Source organism: Lissotriton vulgaris, chromosome 3_1 (genome assembly GCF_964263255.1).
Source record: "Lissotriton vulgaris chromosome 3_1, aLisVul1.2, whole genome shotgun sequence".
Classification (NCBI taxonomy): domain Eukaryota; kingdom Metazoa; phylum Chordata; class Amphibia; order Caudata; family Salamandridae; genus Lissotriton; species Lissotriton vulgaris.
The window spans coordinates 1,216,133,849-1,216,152,887 of record NC_141689.1 but is presented as its reverse complement, the minus strand read 5'-3'; the positions used below and the strand labels follow the sequence as shown (position 1 = coordinate 1,216,152,887).

At 49.3% G+C, this 19,039-nt stretch overlaps 1 protein-coding gene across 1 annotated transcript in view; it reads right to left on the bottom strand.

Annotated features, from left to right (window-relative positions):
* The window catches only part of MELK (maternal embryonic leucine zipper kinase), a 350,951-nt gene that overhangs the window by 273,080 nt on the left and 58,832 nt on the right, over window positions 1-19,039 (bottom strand). Inside the window, exon 3 of the mRNA XM_086961674.1 lies at window positions 14,242-14,327. Coding sequence (XP_086817800.1) covers window positions 14,242-14,327 — 86 coding nt within the window. The remainder of the gene's footprint in view (window positions 1-14,241; window positions 14,328-19,039) is intronic.

The window sequence follows — 19,039 nt, the reverse complement described above, 5'->3', positions numbered from 1 at the left end:
TCCTCCTGAAGAGGCAGACGAATCGGGGGATTGACAGACATGCTGAGTAGCTCGGGATACCAGTATCTTCGTGCCCAGTCCGGAGCCACAATGATAACTTGGGCCTGGTCGCGCCTGATCTTCTTCAGCACTCTGGGCAGAAGTGGTATAGGCGGAAAGGCGTACAACAGACCTCAGCTCCACTCGCGACGAAAAGCGGCTAAGAGCGAGTGCCGCCTCGGAAATTCCAACGAGCAGAACTGATGACATTGCGCGTTCTCTTCTGTGGTGAATAGATCTAACCAAGGCTCTCCCCACTGCTGAAAGAGGCCTTGCGCCACGTCAAAGGTCAGACGCCATTTGTGATCCATCATGCACCGACGGCTGAGTTTGTCCGCCCTGGCGTTCAGGGAACCTGCCAGGCGTTGAACCACCATGTCACACATTGATGTTCCAGCCACTACCAGAGGCACAGAGCCTCCTGGCATAGGGTCCAAGACCCCACCCGCCCTGTTTGTTGCAGTACCACATAGCGGTGGTGTTGTCCATGAACACCTGCAATACACTCACCCAGACAGAGGGGAGGAATGCCTTCAGTGCAAGCGGGATCGCCCGCAGCTCCAGACGGCTGATGTGGAGCCGGGACTCCGCCGGAGACCAGAGGCCCCTGATCTCCGCCTCTCCCATGTGGCCTCCCCAGCCCTGGAGGGACGCGTCCGTCACAACTACGTGCTCCGAGTGGGGTAGGGAGAGGGATTTGCCGCTGACTCAATCGCGGTCCATGAGCCACCACTGCAACTGTCTTGCAGTGCCCTCCGAGATCAAGACATGGTCGGACAGATTGCCCTGATGCTGGGCAAACTGAAACTACAGGTCCCACTGCAGAGCCCGCATCCGCCACCTGGCGTGATGCACCAGAAGGATGCAGGAGGCCATCAGCCCCAGAAGCCGCAGCGTCAACCTGACCGAGACTCTGGATAATGGCTGAAAGATCGGAATCAGAGCCTGAATATCCCGAACCCGTTGCTCAGGAAGGATAAACCTGAAACTGTGCCGAGTCCAGAACCACTCTGATGAAGGAGCTTCTGAGAGGACACAGGTATGACTTCGGCACATTGATGGAGAAACCCAGCAGGTGCAGGAGGTCGGCCGTAGTCTGGAGGTGGCCGACGACTGTCTGGGGCGAGCCCGCCATCAACAACCAGTCGTCGAGGTAGAGGAAGACTGAAACCCCTAACCTGCGCAGATGAGCTGCGACCACCGCCATCACTTTCGTGAACACCTGTGGGGCGCTGGTGAAGGCCAAAGGGGAGCACGGTAAACTGAAAGTGCTCGTGGCCTACCGTGAACAGCAGGTAACACCGGTGGGCCGGCAGGAAGGGGATATGAAAATAAGCGTCCTGCAAGTACAACTCTACCATCCAGTCTACTGGGTCCAGAGCAGCTAGGACCTGAGCTAGTGTCAGCATCTTGAACTTCTCCTGCTGGAGAAAGCCGTTGACGTTCCGCAGGTCCAAGTTGGGGCGTAGGCCCCCTTTGCCCTTCTTGGGTACCATAAAGTAGTGGGAGTAATAACCACACCCTACTTCTGGCCCAGGAACGCGCTTGATGGCCCCCTTGGCCAAGAGGGCTGTCTCTTCCTCTCGTAGAAGTGCAAAGTGATCCCCCGACACGCGGTGGTACTGTGGTGGCATGGCTAGAGGGGTCGCCTCGAAGGGGAGGGAGTAGCCCCTTCGGACGATTTGCAGCACCCACCTGCCCGATGTGACAGTGCGCCAGTAGAGGTGGTGATGGCGAACCCTGCCACCCCCCACTGGCGTCACATGGGCCTGAAAGCTCGGACTAGGAAGGTTTGGAGGCGGCTGCTGCAGGGGCAGGTGTGGACTGGCCTCGCCATTGTCACCGACCGCCGCCACAGCAGTTTCCACGTCCGCCACCAAGCTGGACGGTAGTCTGCGACCCGTGGCTGGCAGGACGTGTGGGGGCACCCCTTCCTTGGCCACGAAAGGAGCGAAAAGCAGCCATTTGCGGGTGCGGGCAGAGAGGCCCAAGGACTTGTCCGTAGCCCTGGAGTCCTTAAAGCGCTCAAGCGCATGGTCTGCCTTGTCGCCAATGAGGCGACGGCCATCGAACGGCATGTCCATAAGGGTGTTCTGGACATCAGCCGAAAAGTTGGCAGACCTCAACCAGGCGTGGCGGCGAATCAACATAGTCGTTGCTATCGCTCTGCCCAGTGAGTCTGTGGTATCCAGCCACACAGGATGGAGTACCGTGCCGCATCTCAACCCTCCGCAAGGGCTTGAATGAGTTTAGTCTGGACCTCCGCCGGACATTGTGGCAGCACGTCCGCGACCGTGTCCCACAGAGAGTTGGTATAACGGCCCAAGAGGCACGCGGTGTTGACTGACCGCAGCCCTAAACTCAGGGAGGAGAATACCCTTTTCCCTTATTGCTCATACCTCTTGGATTCCAGATCGGGGGAGCCGTCCGGAATTCGGTCTGGGAGTTAGAGGCCTGGATGACCAGGCTCTCGTGGGTGGGGTCGGTGGACAGGAAGCAAGGGTAGCCTGGAGCCGGTGTCTGGCCACGTTCCTATCTACAGGCTGACCTGTAGCGGGCTTGGACCAAGTGCCCAGAAGAATATCAGACAAGGCCTCATTAAACGGCAGCAGAGGCTCGGCCGAGCTTGCCTGCGGTTTAAGGACCTCAGTGAGGATGTTAGTCCTCACGGCTGTGACGGGGAGCTCCAGGCCCAAGGCCTTGGCCGCCCGCGTCAGTACCACATTATAGGCAGCCCCCTCCTCCGTAGCCACAGTAGGAGGGGAAACAAAACCAATGTCGGGCCAGGTGTCCAGACCACTGGCCTCCCCTAGATCACCTGTCCAGTCCTGATAAGACTGGCACTCCTGTGACAGATGGTCCTCATACCCCTTCCAATCCCCCTCGCCACCCATCTCCTGAGACTCCGGACCAAAGAATGGGGTCGGGTCATAAAAGTAGAAATCTCCCATCGGCGTCAAGAGCGGCGCCGTTCCGGCGCCGGACCCGAATCGAGGGAGGGATCGGGGTCGGCGCCGCCCGGGGGCGACACCCTGGGGGGCGGCGAGGTCGTATTGTCGAAAGGCGACAATCCGATTCCAGACCCGGACCCTGCGGCACCAGGACCGAAGTCACCGGCGGCATCGGGACCAAAGCACCTGGCAGCGCCCGACCCGCTGGGACCCCTAGTCGGGGCCGCTGGGCCCGAAGGCGCCGCGGAGCCTGACGGAGGAGTAAGCGACCTCATGGGCGTGAGGAAGGTCTCAATCTCCTCTGGCGTCGCATTCTGCCCAGGGACCGACGGGTATGAAGCAGGCAGCGATGCCAGCACTCCGGCAGAGCTGCGAGGGCGGTGTCGCCCGAACCCCCGGCCGAGTCAGGGGGGGGGGGGGGGGGGTGGAGAGGGAGGGGTGGTGGCGGGGTTTCGGTAGAGCGATGACGTCTCTTTGAATTCTTGTGCTTACCCGAGGACTTCGAGCCAGAAGACCAAGGACAACTCCCGGAGCTTTGGTGGCTCAGACCCCGCGACCGGTCCCTCGAACTCCTCGCGGACCGGGACCTCGAGCAGCGCGGGCCGACTGCCGCAGCTAGAGTCGCTTGCGGGACTGCTCCCGCCTAGCTTTAGACGTCAGGGCCCGAAAGACGGAGCAGGCCTTGTCGTCTTTGTCGAGCCCAGGCAATGAAGACACCGGCGGTGGGGGTCGGTAACCGACCTCAGTCGGCGCAGGGTTTAAACCCGGGTATCCCTACCGGCACCGTCTGAGTCGTTAGACTTCGAAAAGGATCAAAAAAACTTTTGTCAAAAATTGGCTAAGGGGTACCACATTTCCCAGATGTGCGCTTGATGGCGCGGAAAAAAAGAACTGACATCAGCACGCTAGGGCGGCGTCTAAGTACTCCGGCGACATCATCCCGGCGCCAACGACGCCGACGATGGACGCGGAGCCGCAGACGACGTCTACCGACGCACAGGGGTACTGCTACGCAAAAGTTTCTGGATCCAGTCTGACGCCTGGGGATATTCTAAGGTAAGGAATCTAATACTAACCTGTTTCTTTCAGATACTGTACCACAAAGACCTACCTCCTCCTTGCTACTTGACCCCACCTGTTCTCTCCCCCGCTCACCCACCCTCAAGAGGTTGAACTCAAGACAACGTGCATTCAAGGAGGTTATCTCAGGACTCACGTACACCTCAATGCTGCACAGCACACTTGTACTTCCGGACTAGTATGTATAATACTGCTCTATTGTATGACTAGCACAAAAACTGGTGTAAAGTGCTAATACCCTCGGGTCCAGCCAGCACTATATAAAACTCCTTGATAAATAAATAATAAATGATGGTCTTTGAACCAGTAGAAATAGCTTGTTGTCAGAGTGCCAAAGTATCATTGCTCAGGCTTTCAAAATTGATGTGTAGGTGATTTTGAAAACCCCATTTTGAAGATTCAAACAAGTGAGAATCGAACAAAATCCCACCACCTCACACTGTGCCGGTGCAACACCTGTCAGACCGAACAAATAAAGTCCAAGTAGAGCCATTTAACGTCCCAGGAATGCACAGTATTAAATAGGGTACAGAATAAAGGCCCAAAAGCAGACGAGTGAAGATTGTCACCATTTAGTCAAGGAGACTATTTTGCTTTGTAATATTTTTCTACTAAGCTGTACAGATCATGGATCGAACCTCATTTGGAGTTTGGATATTCCAAGGGCACAAGTTTCTTCCCAATTCTATGGTAATTTCAATATACATAACCAACAGAGTAGTTGAGTTACGTTAGAGGACCTAAATTTAAATCTCATTGTCAGAAAATTCAAAGTCCTGAAGCTAGTGTGCTCTTAGTAAGATTTTTTTTTTAAAAAACTTTCTCTAGTTTGAAATGGCAAAAGTCTGACTGCAGAAAACGCAAAAATTAGTAAGTGCCAACTGAACCTAGAGTGTGTCTTGGCATATTTTCTGTGACTAATCAAATTAAGGGCACTGGCATATTTATGTGGTGTGGTCAGGGAGAGGGTGTTTTGAGAAACAGCTTAAGGAGGTGTTTGACAAAGATGAAGGGAGAGTCCTGAGAGAGTCTATTATTGGTGCTGGCGTACCCAACGATTTGATGTAGGACACAGTCATATTCCAACAACTCCACAAGTGCCGTCTTTGGTAATCCCGGTGAGCAGATTTCGTCCTTCGCAGTAACTGGCCTGACCCTTTTTAATGCCTTCATTAATTATTTGGACAGTTATAAGGCCTTATGCTGTTAACTAATTATCAACAATAGGCCAGTGCGGTGTTTACTATTTGTTTATTTTTTATTTATTTATTAAAGTTTTGTATAGCGCTAGCTGGACCCGAGGGTATCAGAGCGCTTCACAGCAAGTACAGAGGCAGACAGACATTGGGACATCTATGCAGTTATAGGCGGAAGCCAGTTTCATGACACTCCCTTGTGCCAGTCTTCTAGTCTTATTGCCATGTGAAAAACTACAACCCTGTGTTGCAAAAACGAACGCCATGGGGGGGGGGGGGGGGGGGGGGGGGGGGGGAAGAGAGCATTATGAAGGGGACAGCTGCATCCACATCATATTGCTTTCTTTTTGCTGTGCGGGGGATGGAGGACAGGCTGGTACAAGCAAAAACCGAGGCATATAGGCAACATAGGAAAAGGGGCAGAGGCAAGCAACAGCGGAAAAAGGGCGCATGGGGGCAAGCAGCAGCCGAAATGGGGCGGCCGAGACAAGAGACAGACAGCGGAGGGGGAGAAGATCGCAGTGAAGCCTGCTGAAAAAGATGCACTTTGGTTGAGTGCTTATACTCAAGGAAGGAAATGGCAACTACAAAAATACGCAGTGGAAGGACACAAGTAAGGAGTTAGGGCTCCAGGGTAGGGACAATCAAATGAAGGGAAGGGACAATCACATGAAGGGGAGGGACCCATATGACAGCTGACGAATAAGAAGCACATAATGAGTGACTATGAAGCCAATCAGCGGTAAGCAATGTGCAGTCTTAGTCTTTAAATACTCTGAAAGGAAACAAAGGCTCAAAGATACCACACACGCAACGTATAGACAAAATTTAAAAAGTCAGTAATCTGGTGTTGCAAAGGAATAAATGTATGATGAAAAGAAGCAGTTTCCCCACAATACACCCCTGTGAAAATGAAGAGAATCGTACTGGGGTGAACTTCATTGGTGGCGATCCAGTCTGATTCGATTTACCAGCCTTAACCTATGGATGCAATATCACTCGGCAACTCACTTGGGTCGTGCATACTCATAGTACAGTGGTTAAAAACTAAGCGTAATGTCCTATGGTCCAGGTTACAAAACTCAATGTTTTTGGTTAAATCCGGTTAAATTTATTTGGATTACATGATAAACATCAGCTGAGCAGCTAATTTTTGCCCTGAACACACAAACCACTGAAGACTTGATTTTCTCATGTCCAAGACAAGCAGCAATAGGAAGGGAGTGGCTGAAAACCGTGAAGCTAAAATACTGAATTAGGTATGCCATCTTTAGTCTGCTAAAAACTTTTCAGAAAACTAAAATCTTTACTATTTGTTATATTTGGCATGCACTCAAGTTACAGAAGAATGTGCTTAAGTGGAGTAAACTAACTGCGATTATATGTGCACTTAATTATAACATGTTGCTACTAATGCTCCGTAGAGTGGCTAATTGGAGCCAGTACTCAACTATGAACGGCACTGGCTCTTTTTTTGCTCACTGACACACTAAGTCAACCCCCTGGGGCAGACCCGGCAAAGCAAGAGGAAGTTATAAAGTATTTTCTCTCCCTGCTTCCAGCCCCACCTAGTCCCGGGCATATATTGTGTCACTTGGGACTGCCTTCCCTTTGAGTCGGTCACATTACAAAAATGAAAGCAAACACTGGAAGAAAGTTATCAAGTGAATTAGAAAAGAACGTGAGCCGAGACAAGTAGAGGCAAGATGGCCGCTGGTTGTCTGTAGTGAGAAGTCGCATCTCACTCCTCCTCCCTTCCGGTGCAAATGATGGTCTAATACCTCCCCAGTACGGCAATGAGACCGGGTCCCTGGGGCCGAGGAAGCAGTGATATTTCGCCGCGCTGGCCTTTAAGGGGACTTCCACCATGCCGCCACGCACAACCAAGCTGAATGACCCTAAGGTCTTGGCATCGCAGAAGGATGCTTCAATCAAAGACAAAAACAATGCTAAGCCGCCAGCTGGCGCGGTAGCGCTACGAGGTACCAGCGCTAGCACTACAAAGAAATCCCTGGGGAAAAAGTCAGGCGAGCAGCGGGCTAATAGTGATGCGGCACCTACCCCTGGCGTGGCCCGTGACTCTCTGGCTCTGCGATCTGCCCAAAATAAAGGGAAACACAAGGAAATGTCATTGCGGCAGCCTACAGTTACAGAAAGCTTTGCGCCCAAACCTGCGGAGTCCGTAGATGCGGCGACCATCAGCGCGAGGAGCGGTGAGAAGGATCTCAATCTACTGAACGTCCTCGAGGACGCCGTGGCGCCGGTAACCAGGCAACCGGAAAAGGCGCTGAAGGGTGCAGCCGCGGCTGGCGTCCGATCGGAGAACTCGGCGAAAGAAGCAACCGGAGCTGACTCCGAGAGCAGAGAGGTAGCTGGAGATGGAGCCGGAGCGCGAGGCAGAGAGACAGCTCCGACATCCAGACTGATCACTGCAAGATCCTCACCGTCAAAAGCCAGGGTGAGTCAGGGGGCTCTGCGGGTGCAGCAGGGGAAAAGTTTGTAGTATCCGGCATGAGCACCTGGGGAATCAATCGGGCTCTTACAAACCAACAATTAGCTAATGAGGCTAATCCATCAAGGCACTGCGAGAGTGGGGCTGTTGGAGGGGCTACCTCGCCGGATCGCTTTTACTTAGTCAATGAGGATTCTGAGTCATTAAGCCCAGGCAAGGACAGCATGGAGGAAACTACTGACTCTGGGAGCAGCTCAGCTGCTCAGAAGTGTACTCAAAAGAAACGCAGATCTAGGAGGAAACCTAACCCCTCAGGGAGCCCCTCAGACCCCTCAAAAAAGTTAATGTGGGATTACTCCGCCACATCGCAGACTTATCAGGACAGTGGTGGTACCCAGACGCAACCCGGGGCACAGGGCTCACCCCATCCATTACCCCAGCCGGTCTCAATGGATTTGTTATTTAGCACCCTCAAATCCATGCAAAGTGAGGCAAGAGTCGAAAGCCGTAGGGAGGGGCAGGGGGCAAAAAAGATCCAGTACTCTTTAAGGAAGATGAATAAACTGTACGACGAGCAACGGGTCACCCAGGTAGAAGAAAGGACTGGGAAGCTGGAGGACGATTTCAGTAGCTTCCAAAACTTCAAACAGGAACAACAGAAAGTGGCTAAAGACATGCAATGGAAGCTGGAGGACTACGAAAATCGCCAGCGCCACAACAACATTAGACAACTGGGTGTGGCAGAGGGGATGGAAGGGCAGGATGTCAGGTTGTTTGTGGTGAATCTACTTAAAGGGGCTATTCCCGAGTTATTTTCATGGCATTGGGAGAACATAATCCAAAGGGCACATCGCTTCCCCCAAACAATTAGGAGAGGGCAGAACGCGGCACAAGAGGGTAGGCCGAGAGCGATTCTCTTCTATGTAGGCAATTTCTTGCTGAGACAACACATTTTAGAGAAAGCAAAGCTGGAGGCCAAGCGCTCATTTGATAATGTTACCTTTTTTGCCAGGCCCAACTTCTGCCACGTTACAGTAGAGGGTAGGTGGAGACTGAGGCAGCTAATCGCCCCCATACAGGCCCTCTGGTCTGAAGCCTACTTGCCATATCCTGCCAAACTGAAAGTAATTACTAATTGCCAGGTGAAAATGTTGTTTTCTGAAATCAAGGCAAAAGAATATATGGAGGAGGTGCTGGGCTTCAGAGATGGGGGACGCGGATAATAAATTCACAGGAAGGGTCAGGTAGGAGTATGCCGGAACAGTGAATATAGGGCTAGCTAATGCCAGTTACCAAGGAGAGGACTGTTTAAATCTTGGAGGGAGGAGGAGGCGACAGCTACATTCTAAAGCGACCACACATAGGTCATGCATGACCTATTTGCCCATAGGTGGGGAGGGAGGGATGGGGGGGGGGGGGGGGAGGCAGAGGAGGGACGGGGAGGGAGCACACACTGGACACATAGTACATACAGCACACACAGCACAATTTCGTTTTTTTTCTTGGATCTACTTAAGGAGTCGTTTGTGAAGGCAAGGCATACATTTGTTGTATTCTAATGACATCTAGAATTGCCTCGATCAACATTTGAGGGGTTAACGGTGTTAACAAAAGAGTTCGAGTTGCCGCTTTGCTAAAAACACTGCATATGGATCTAGTTTGTCTGCAGGAAACACATATAGCGGGGGCGAGGGGATTTCTGCTGGAGCAGCTGGGTTTTTCCTTATTGGCTAATCGTAAGCAAGGTTCAAAGACCAGAGGGGTTGTGGTACTGGGTAAAGGCAGGGATATGGCTGTAAACAAAAAGAAAGAAGACCAATGGGGCAGATGGGTGATGTTGGAAATAACATACAGGGGGGAGAAGTTCACGCTGGTCTCAGTATATGGCTCCACTGAAGATGATCCCGACATCTTCCAATTTCTAGATGCAGAGCTAGCCCAGTGGCCTGAACCCATTATCTGCTGCGGTGATTTTAATATTCATGGACCATCAGGGTTGCATACACAAGCAGGGGGGTGCTATGTCGGCAGAAAGAGGAAAACACACAGAGCACTGATTGCTATGGCACAGCACAATTCCTTAATAGATCTTTGGGCCAAATTGCACCCCCATAAAGACTGCAGCACATTTTTCTCCGCTCCCCACAAGACTCTGGTCAGACTGGATTATTTCTGGATATCTAACTCCCTTATTGGTGGGTTCCAAATAGAAAAATACCCTCGGATCGTCTCGGATCACAACCCACTGATTTTAACTGTTAAAATAGGTCAGACACGCACACGAGATACAAGAGGCACTGGTCCCAGATATTTTTAATACTGTGCTTCAGGCACAAGGAGGGGAATCTATTCCAAATTTGCGGGGAGGAGCGGACATCATAGTAATCTTGAAAAAAGGCAAACCTTCGCTAGCTCCAGGGTCCTACAGACCCATTACCTTAATGAACTCAGACGCTAAGATTTTTTCCAAAATACTCGCGAAGAGATTAGCCAAAGTAATCGAGAGATTGGTCAGCCCCTAGCAGCATGGGTTTATACCAGGTAAAGGCACTACACATGTCAGACAAGTAGTCACACTGTTCGACGCTGCGGGAGTTCCAGGAGACCCTATGGCAGCATTATTTTAGATGCAGAAAAAGCGTTCGATAGGGTCTCCTGGGACTACCTGTGGACAGTATTGAGATGGTATGGTATAGGCGAGGGATATATAAGGGCCATCCAGACCCTGTATAGAGAGCCAACAGCCAGGATTAGGATTAACAGAGGATACTCCGCCTCAGTGCAGATCAGCAGAGGGACTAAGCAGGGCTGTCCTTCCTCTCCCCTGTTTGCACTTTACATGGACCCCTTGCTGCATAGTTTGGAGGCTAACCCTAATATCCCCCCAATAAGTGTAAATGACAAGGAGTTCAAGACATTGGCCTACGCGGATGATGTGGCGATTTTAACAACTAATCCTACTCTCGCTATCAGCATGGTTGAATCTGAAGCACAGCAATTTTGTCAGGTCTCAGGATATAGACTCAACAAGCCTAATACCCAGATAGTGAAAAATTCTCACGGAATTTGTAGCGATAGTCGGGTAGTTAGCTCGGCAGTGTATTTAGGGGTTGAGATCTCGGCAGATCTAGATAGGGTTGTGGAGCAGAATATAGCTCTCCTAGTGGTGAAAGTAAGATCCGACCTAGAGAGAATGAATAATCTCCACCGATCCCTAGTTGGCTGCACTAATGTTATTAAGATGTTAATTTTGCCTAAGTTTCTTTATTTTTTTAGAGCAATTCCGCTGTACTTTGAAGCCAGATGGTTTCATGCACTAGAGTTAGTTCTGAACAGGTTTAATTGTGGCCCACGGCAAAACAAAGAGGGCATATAGATTCATTACCCTCCCAAGGGATAAGGTGGCTGGGTAGCTCCTGACTTTAGGTTATATTACTGGGCGGCGGCATTACAGTACATGCAGGGGTTGATTGGGGCGGCTGATTGGATCTAAAAATTACCTGCATCTCCGCTGAGGTCTATGCGGTGGTTTTGGGGGTAGATGCAGAGAATTGCTTTCTAAATTGTACCGATTTTTCCTCCTACAAAAGGACAAGGTTTAAGACAGTCGGCGCTGCTGTGAAGATTTGGGCTGCCTTCTCCAAAAAATTTGAGTTGGGTAGATTCAATAGATATACTCAGTTGTTTAAAAACAGATCCCTTCCAGAGGCGATGTTCGCGGACTCAGTTATAGCTGGCTGGGAAGATAAAGGGATCATGAAGATCGGGGATATTGTCGGGCCGGGTGGAATGGTACAGTTTATGGACTTGGTGACTAAATTCCGAATTGACAGTAGAAGCTTCTTTAAATACATACAGGATAGGAGTTACTTGAATAAAAAACAGGGAGGGACTGAAGGCTTCGGTAACAGCGAAATTCTGGATAAAATAGATGCAAAATGCTTCGCAGTAGGAAAGCCAGATGACTTGGAGAAATATGGTGCTAAATGGGCGGGGAAATTGGGCATTGAGACATGTTGGTTCCAGGAATAATTAGGTCTGGGCTGCACGGTACTCTGTTCAGCCCCACTCCAGGGCCAGCATTACAAAACACTATATTCTCTGTATTTTACGCCGGCTAGAATAGCACAATGGGGTGGCACCTCGGGAATCAACTGTCCACGCTGCGACCTACTAGAGGCGGACATAGTACAAATTTTCACCACCTGCCCCCAACTCTTTACGCTAATTAGAGATAGAGAGTCATTTTTAGATAGATCTATAGGAATTAAAGTCGTACTTAACCCAACCTTGATACTATTGGGGGTGATTCCAGACACCGACGTTCCCCACCGGGAGTTTATGTTCATTGATATGGCAGTTTACAGGCTTGCTATAGCCAGGTCCTGGCTGGATAAAACGCCTCCTGCATTACAACAATGGCTGGCAAGCTTTCCGACTGCTTATAATTTAGAAAAATGAATTTATATGCGCAGAGGTAGGAGGGGGAGGCAGTTAGAGTTGAGAATTTGGGATCCAGTACGGAGATGGAAGGAGGGATTGGCGTTGGTTGATGGTTTGTAATAATTTCAAGGTTGCGCTATGTGTTTCTTTTCCTTTTTCTTTACGTGCTGGGTTCTTTCTTGTTTGTGTGCTATGGAATAGAAGCTTGCTCGGGCTGGAAATGCTTTGCCCTTTTGTTCAGTTTTTTTGATGATGTGGTGGGGTAGTCCATGGGAATTCCTTTGCTCCCTTCATGAGGGCTGCCCTCAGGGAGTGCACCAACAACGCACTCCCTTTTTGCTTTGTCAGTGCGCACCTTTAGGCTCATTTGCCTCTGCCCCAACATTTGCAATAAGGCATAGGTGCAGAGCCAAAGTGCTTCCCTTGTTTGCATGGGGCTATGCCCCAGTGCGAATGAGGCAACTCCCTCTTAAAATAGCGCTGACGTTACATCTGCTAGCCCCATCAGTATTATAAAAGGGCCCAAACAAGCATAAGCAGCCCCTGCAGCAATATCATTTCTGGCTGATGACCGCTGATAGCCAGAAACCAGTCCTAGGATGCTTGATTCCGGTCCATGGAAGACATGGCTTGGCAGTTCGGTCTGGACTGTTCCCATGAGGCACAGGGTCAAGGCTGATTTGAATATGGCCATGTCTGAACTGGGGTGGTTGTGAGTGCAAAACAACGATGGATTTAGGCCCAGATCTCTGTACTGGGGTGAATGTATGACATTGTTCTGCATTCTGTCCATCAACTGTTTTTGCATTTGTCACCCCAAGTGGGATGGGTATGCTCAGACGTGAGTCCCGTGCTCTCCACACCACTGGAGTCAAGCAATCCTGGCTGATGACGGCTGATAGCCAGAAACCGGTCCTAGGATGCTTGATTCTGGTCCAGGGAAGACATGGCTTGGCAGTTCGGGCTGGACTGTTTCCCATGAGGCACAGGGTCAAGGCTGATTTGAATATGGCCATGTCTGAACTGGGTTTGTGTGGAGTGCAAAAAAAGATGGATTTAGGCCCAGATCTCTGTACTGGGGTGAATGCATGACATTGTTCTGCATTCTGACCATCAACTGTTTTTTGCAGTTGACGTAATTAAGGGCACACATCTGCTGCCATCCATCTATGTCCATTAAGAGTTTGTCTTGCATTGAAACCTCCACATTTGAAACTGTGCCCTGTGACCATCACCACGTGGCTTTACTTTCCAAGCCGCTCTGCCACCTTGTGGCCAGAGTCAAATAATATTCTGCTTAACAGCGTACCTTAGTACTCAGGACAGGAAGTGGAAGGTGAGGCCAACGGACTGCTCTCTCCAAAGAAAATATTTTGGGCACCTGCGCTTTTCCTTTTACCCAGTCACTGGCCTTAGAGTGACCCCAGTTCCCTCTTTTAATCCATTGCGAGTGTCCCTTTTGCACTTTATGCGTAATAACCTCATGGCCATATAGTTTCTTTGAAATTATGCACACTGATTTAATGCAAGTGGAAATACACTTTTCCACGTAGGTCTGTCACCCCTACCCCATAACCTCCAGTATACCTTACTTTTGTACTTGTCAATTAATCTCTGGCCGCAAAGCTTATATTTGCAGCGATTAACCGTAAAGCATTCATAGACCTCTCTGGGATTTTTTTTTTTATTTACTTGTACTTGCCTTAAGTGTTTGACGTGTTAAGCTTTTATTTTGCTTACCTTTTTTAACGGCTGCGTTGTTTTAACGTAAATAAACATTTTCGGTTGATTGAGAAGCAGCAAGTATATCAAACACATAACGAACATAAGAAAGTATACCAAAAAAACATGGCTTTACCAGTGAGAATGAAGTTGCCCATTATCAGAGTGAATGTCTTGGCAAGACATATGATGAAATACATAAGGATTTAAAGAAGACTACTGGAGGACATTTCACACCGTTAATTAAGGACTTTTTCAATTAACAAAGCAAGGTGTTCTTATAAGAATAGACCCTTGAATCATTCAGGAGACATCCACTGTTAAGCTCTGCTCGTGATGACCAGCAAAACAAACTTACCCCGAGTGCAATTTTGTCCATAATTTTCACAGCAACTTTTTCACCAGTAAGGAGATGACGAGCAAGTTTAACCTTTGCAAACCCACCTGTACGTTGCAACAACAAAAAAAATTATGAAATAAGAGCACAGATATCAGTAAAAAAATTAGGGAGTCATTGTTTTACAAATGAGATATAATCCGTGAACATATCTATGCACAATAAATCTGGCTGCTGCTAGTTTGCTCAACATACAAGACTAAAGTACACATTGCCATGCTTACATGGAGGGAATAAAACGCAAGTTTTAACATGAATTGAGCCATTTCAAGGGACTGGGGCCACGGCTGTATTAACAACGCCGGCCTGCCTAGAACTGTTCCACTATAGAGACCCCTAGGCTTTTTAACTCAGTATTAACTTGTTCTGAATTGCTTCAACGATATGTCATGCATGTAAAAAGGCACTGCTCCCTCAAAAAAGCAACTTCTATACAGATTACATTAGTGAAAAATGTAGAGAAATGTTAGTTAGTTAGTACAGCACATATGAAGTCCAGGAAATATCTGCGATGAAAAAAAGTAGGTGGGAGATCTAAAGTAGGCCAGTCATTCGATCTGAAATGGTGAATGATGGATTTTTCCTGCACGGACGGAAATGCTCATTTTCTGTTATTGTTAGGGATGCATTGCAGTGGTATGGGCTTTGATCTAACGCCCTACCAAAAGAGTCAAAACCAAGAGTCATTACCAGGCACATTTAAGCAGTAAACACAGGCGACAGGGCGCCCTGAAATGTGATGTAGCATACAACTTAGCCAACACCATCTTCTACCATTCAAGGGAAACGATACACCCAGAATGTATATCATTAGACTCTGACAGTGAATTCTCGAGAGATCTATATATTTGGCTAGGAAGGGGATGAAGGGGGAACAGCGTCCAAGTTAGGTACTCACTGGAGAAGGAAAAACTGAGGTAGAGCCCTTAGCCACATCTCACACAGGAGTTTGGAGGTAGGGGGCTATAGGAGGTGGGAAGTGCCAAAGGCACATCTTGACATTGAGCATTAACAATGAGTGTAGGAAGCTGGCTCTTTATATAGTGGACCAAAAAAGGAGACACACTGTAAAGAGTCCAGGCAAACCCAAAAGGAATTACAGAGGCACAAACGACACACCAAATGCTCTCTTTTGTAGAAGTGTGGGCAAGCAGTAAGTCATATCAGAGGGTAGTGCTAAGCATTTATTGCACTCACAGAGGCAGTAAATGAAACTAGACACTCAAAGAAATCCGACACCAATTAATAAAAATAACATACTTTTACATGAATTTGGATACCAAGATCATGGGGGATCAGAAATGTACTGAATTTTTACAGTTTTCAAAAGCTGACAGTGCAATATTTGGGGGCAGTTATGTTATGTGAGGGGAAAACATGTACAGCATGCGGGAAATTAACAGCAACTTACAGGAATGTTCTCTTGGACTCAAGAGGAGTATGGGGCAAGGTCCAAGGCCACACCAACCGATCACCTCGGCGTGCTCTGGGGTTGTCCGAGAGTAGAGGTGTGTCACAGCATTGTGTGTCCCATTCCCTTTAATGGGTAACTCTCCGGTTGGAAAGAGGGTGCAAGCTGAGACTGGGGTACCAGTTGGTGGGAACCCACGGGAGGGCGGTCAGGAGGGTGGAGGGAGGTATTTGGGGGGCCGTGGTGTGGATAATGACCCTGGAGATGCTCTGGCACATGAGGATACCTTTGGACAACTTCTGCTCTGGCTGTGGGGCTTGATGCAGTGGTGTCTTTCGGCATCAGCTTTAGTGCTGAAGTCGCTCGTAGTTGGAGGGAGAGCCTACAGAAAGACTGTAGGTGGCAACTGGAAGTTCAGTCTGGTCAGACCAAAGGATGGGTTTGGCTCTTGTGGGTCTGGGGTCCCCGTTGGCATGGTCACCTCCCTTGGACTCTGCCTCTGGGGCAAGGGTGCAGAGGTGTTTTGAGGCATTGGGTGGTTGTGGTCGCAGACTCACTCTTTGCTTTTGCATAATGGGGCAAACAGAACACCTGAGCCACTGTTGTTTTGGGTGTTGCGGTCCCCGAAGTCCCTAGACATGCAGGTCGGTCTTCTGTATTGGTGCCCGGATTGGACACAACAAGCGTTGGCTGTTGCATGGTGTCTGGTACCCCAGGTATAAGTACTGTGTGGGTCCAGCAGTCCTGGAGTCCCCACACTTGGAGGGAGGACGGATACTACCTGTAGGAGCACTGCCATCTCTTCCTGGGCGGATGCAGCATCGGTAGTCCCCGTAGGCGGCATGTGGGCGTGTCCGATGTGGTTTCATTGATGCCTGCGGTGGAGTAGTTCTTCTACTCCAAAAGAATTTCTTTTAACATTGGCAAAGCACTGACAGCCATCTGGGTTTCTTGGAGTCTGTACAGTGGCAGGACGAGGCAGATACCTCACGAGGGTTGGCGCCAAGTCAGTCGTGCTCCTCAGGCCTTCTTTGTCCACTTCTTTCTGTCCATCAAAATCTGAAGTCTTGATTTCAGCGGGTCCCCAAAATTCGCAGTTTATGGGAGTATGGGGTAGTAGACAATGGGCTACTTACCCCTGGGGTCACAAAGCCTCCTAGACAAGCACTTCCTTAGGGGAGGGAGCATCACCCTGTCCCAAAATGTCTAATTCCACCACACACAAGATGGTGGAATTCCTAATATTACGTTCACTTCAAACGAGTCACTCTAGACGTGTGCCAGCCTGGCAGTTTAACCCACCGTCTGCATAGCTAATGTTCCTGCCTGTCCAGATCCCAGATTGGCCATGGGAAGGGCATGGCATTCCCCTGTCTGGGGAAGCCTTGGATCGCAAATCAAAGATAGCTGAAGCCTTCGAAGCCTCCTATCTTGATATGCTGATTTACCAGCCTTCTTGGAGGAGGCGAGAACAGCTCTCTCCACAGCAGGCACTGTTTCTGGCCTCCTGAGAGTGAGTGCTCTCATCTCCGGGGTTAGAAAATCGTTGGTGGTGGCAAGCTGCACAGGACCAGTCAGCCAGAGAACTAGAGGTCTGGTAGGTTTCAGGGGGTACCTCCAAGGTACCGTCTGGGTGCATGCATTACTAAACCCAACACTGGAATCAGGGTGGGTTTATTAATGCAAGGTGTATGTGTTTCGGTGATGCCATTATGTAACTCGTTTTTACCAGTGTCCAGGACATACCTTAAGATGGCTTTCCTGTTCACTTGTACTGTCAGTAATTGAACTGGCCAGCACAGAGGCATACCTGCACATGCAAATATGTTCTCACATGTAATTTATTGCACCATGCCTTAGAACTTTAAGGCCTGCTGTAGGTGCAACTTTTAAATAGAACATATAGTGTTGGAGGAGGGGAGAATGGCACACAAGTGTGTATCATGTCGTGTTTTCACTTCTTGGAGCACCTTTTTACGCGGCCTGCAGTGGCAGTCTGTAGGAGTTTGGTGCTGGGTCCTTTAGAGCGGCAATAGATATGCTGCAGCTCTTAGGGGCCCTCTTTAGTACCTATGCCCAAGTACCAGAGCTACCACTTACTAGGGGCTTACAGTGCTGCTAAAGGCCTGGTCACTAGGGGGATCAAGCGTCCAGTTGTCTTGTTTTGAGGAAAGAACACTGGCACTGGGGAACTGGTTAGCAGGAACCAAGTGCACTTAGTAAAAGTTGCATCAAATACCAGGCAAAAGGGGGGGGGGGGGGGGGCATACTGCAACAAAAACCCAGTGGCCTGCCCCCCCCCCACCCCCCACCCGTTCTCATTCATTTGAGAATTAAAACAACATTTCAAATAGTCATCCAAACGTGTCATAGCATTCTAAAAATGGGGCAAGAGTTTATTAAAGATTTAAAACTGCTCCTGTGCCCAAAGATAGAAGCCTTGTGGATCGATACATGGCGTATTGGTATTTCAACCGGATGTCTGGACAGTAGTCAAGACCGTTCGTCAAGCAGACTCTAAGCATGTGAGGGGAAAAAAAGAAGAAAAAACGTTTAGAGCCAAGTATCATCCATTACGACTTGCTCTATGCCATCCATCCGCCTTCGGCCACTCTTTCTAAAGTGGCTGCGTCCTTCAGCTGAGAGGTACCTTCCGTGGAACTTCCGGCGTGTTTTCTGAAGCATGGCCTTCAAAAGAAATTTTTAGCTCGCTTGCAATCTGTGTTTTTACAGCAGACTAACTAAAATGTGCAGAACATGGAAAAAGCGTACAAAGAGGAGAAATGCACTCATCCAAGTCTGTTTTTTGTTCAAACTTTTTCAAGCGAGAAGACTGGTCATATTTTGTGGGACTCAAATGGCTTAACATGCTGTACTTGAACTGGTTACGCGTACACTGTGCCTGGTACTCTAGATTCAGTGCGTGCTAATGCAGCGGGAGAGGCTGTGCCATGACCTTGTTAGGAAAGCATGCGCTTCTAGCCTTGACCCAGGGCATGCTGCAATTCACAAGAATGTGTTATTACAATTACAGGCTCTGGTCACTCGGTGCATGCGATCGATCCCTCCAAGCTCCACGCCAGTGTCAATATGTGCTCAGAATGCATGCCAGGGTGTAGAATATCGCTGCAGTCAACAAACTCAGGGTGTGGTGAGTCAAGTTAAACTTTTTTCTCGGGCAACGGCCATACAATCATACTGAAAGTTGTGCAATATCATCATCAGCCAGTGGGGGAGTTAGGTGGTGCCTAGTAACCCAGAGACCACATTGTGCGGCGCATACAAGCATCATTTTGAACATTCATACAGCTTTGCTTGTAAAAAAAAAAAACAAAAAAAAAAACTAAG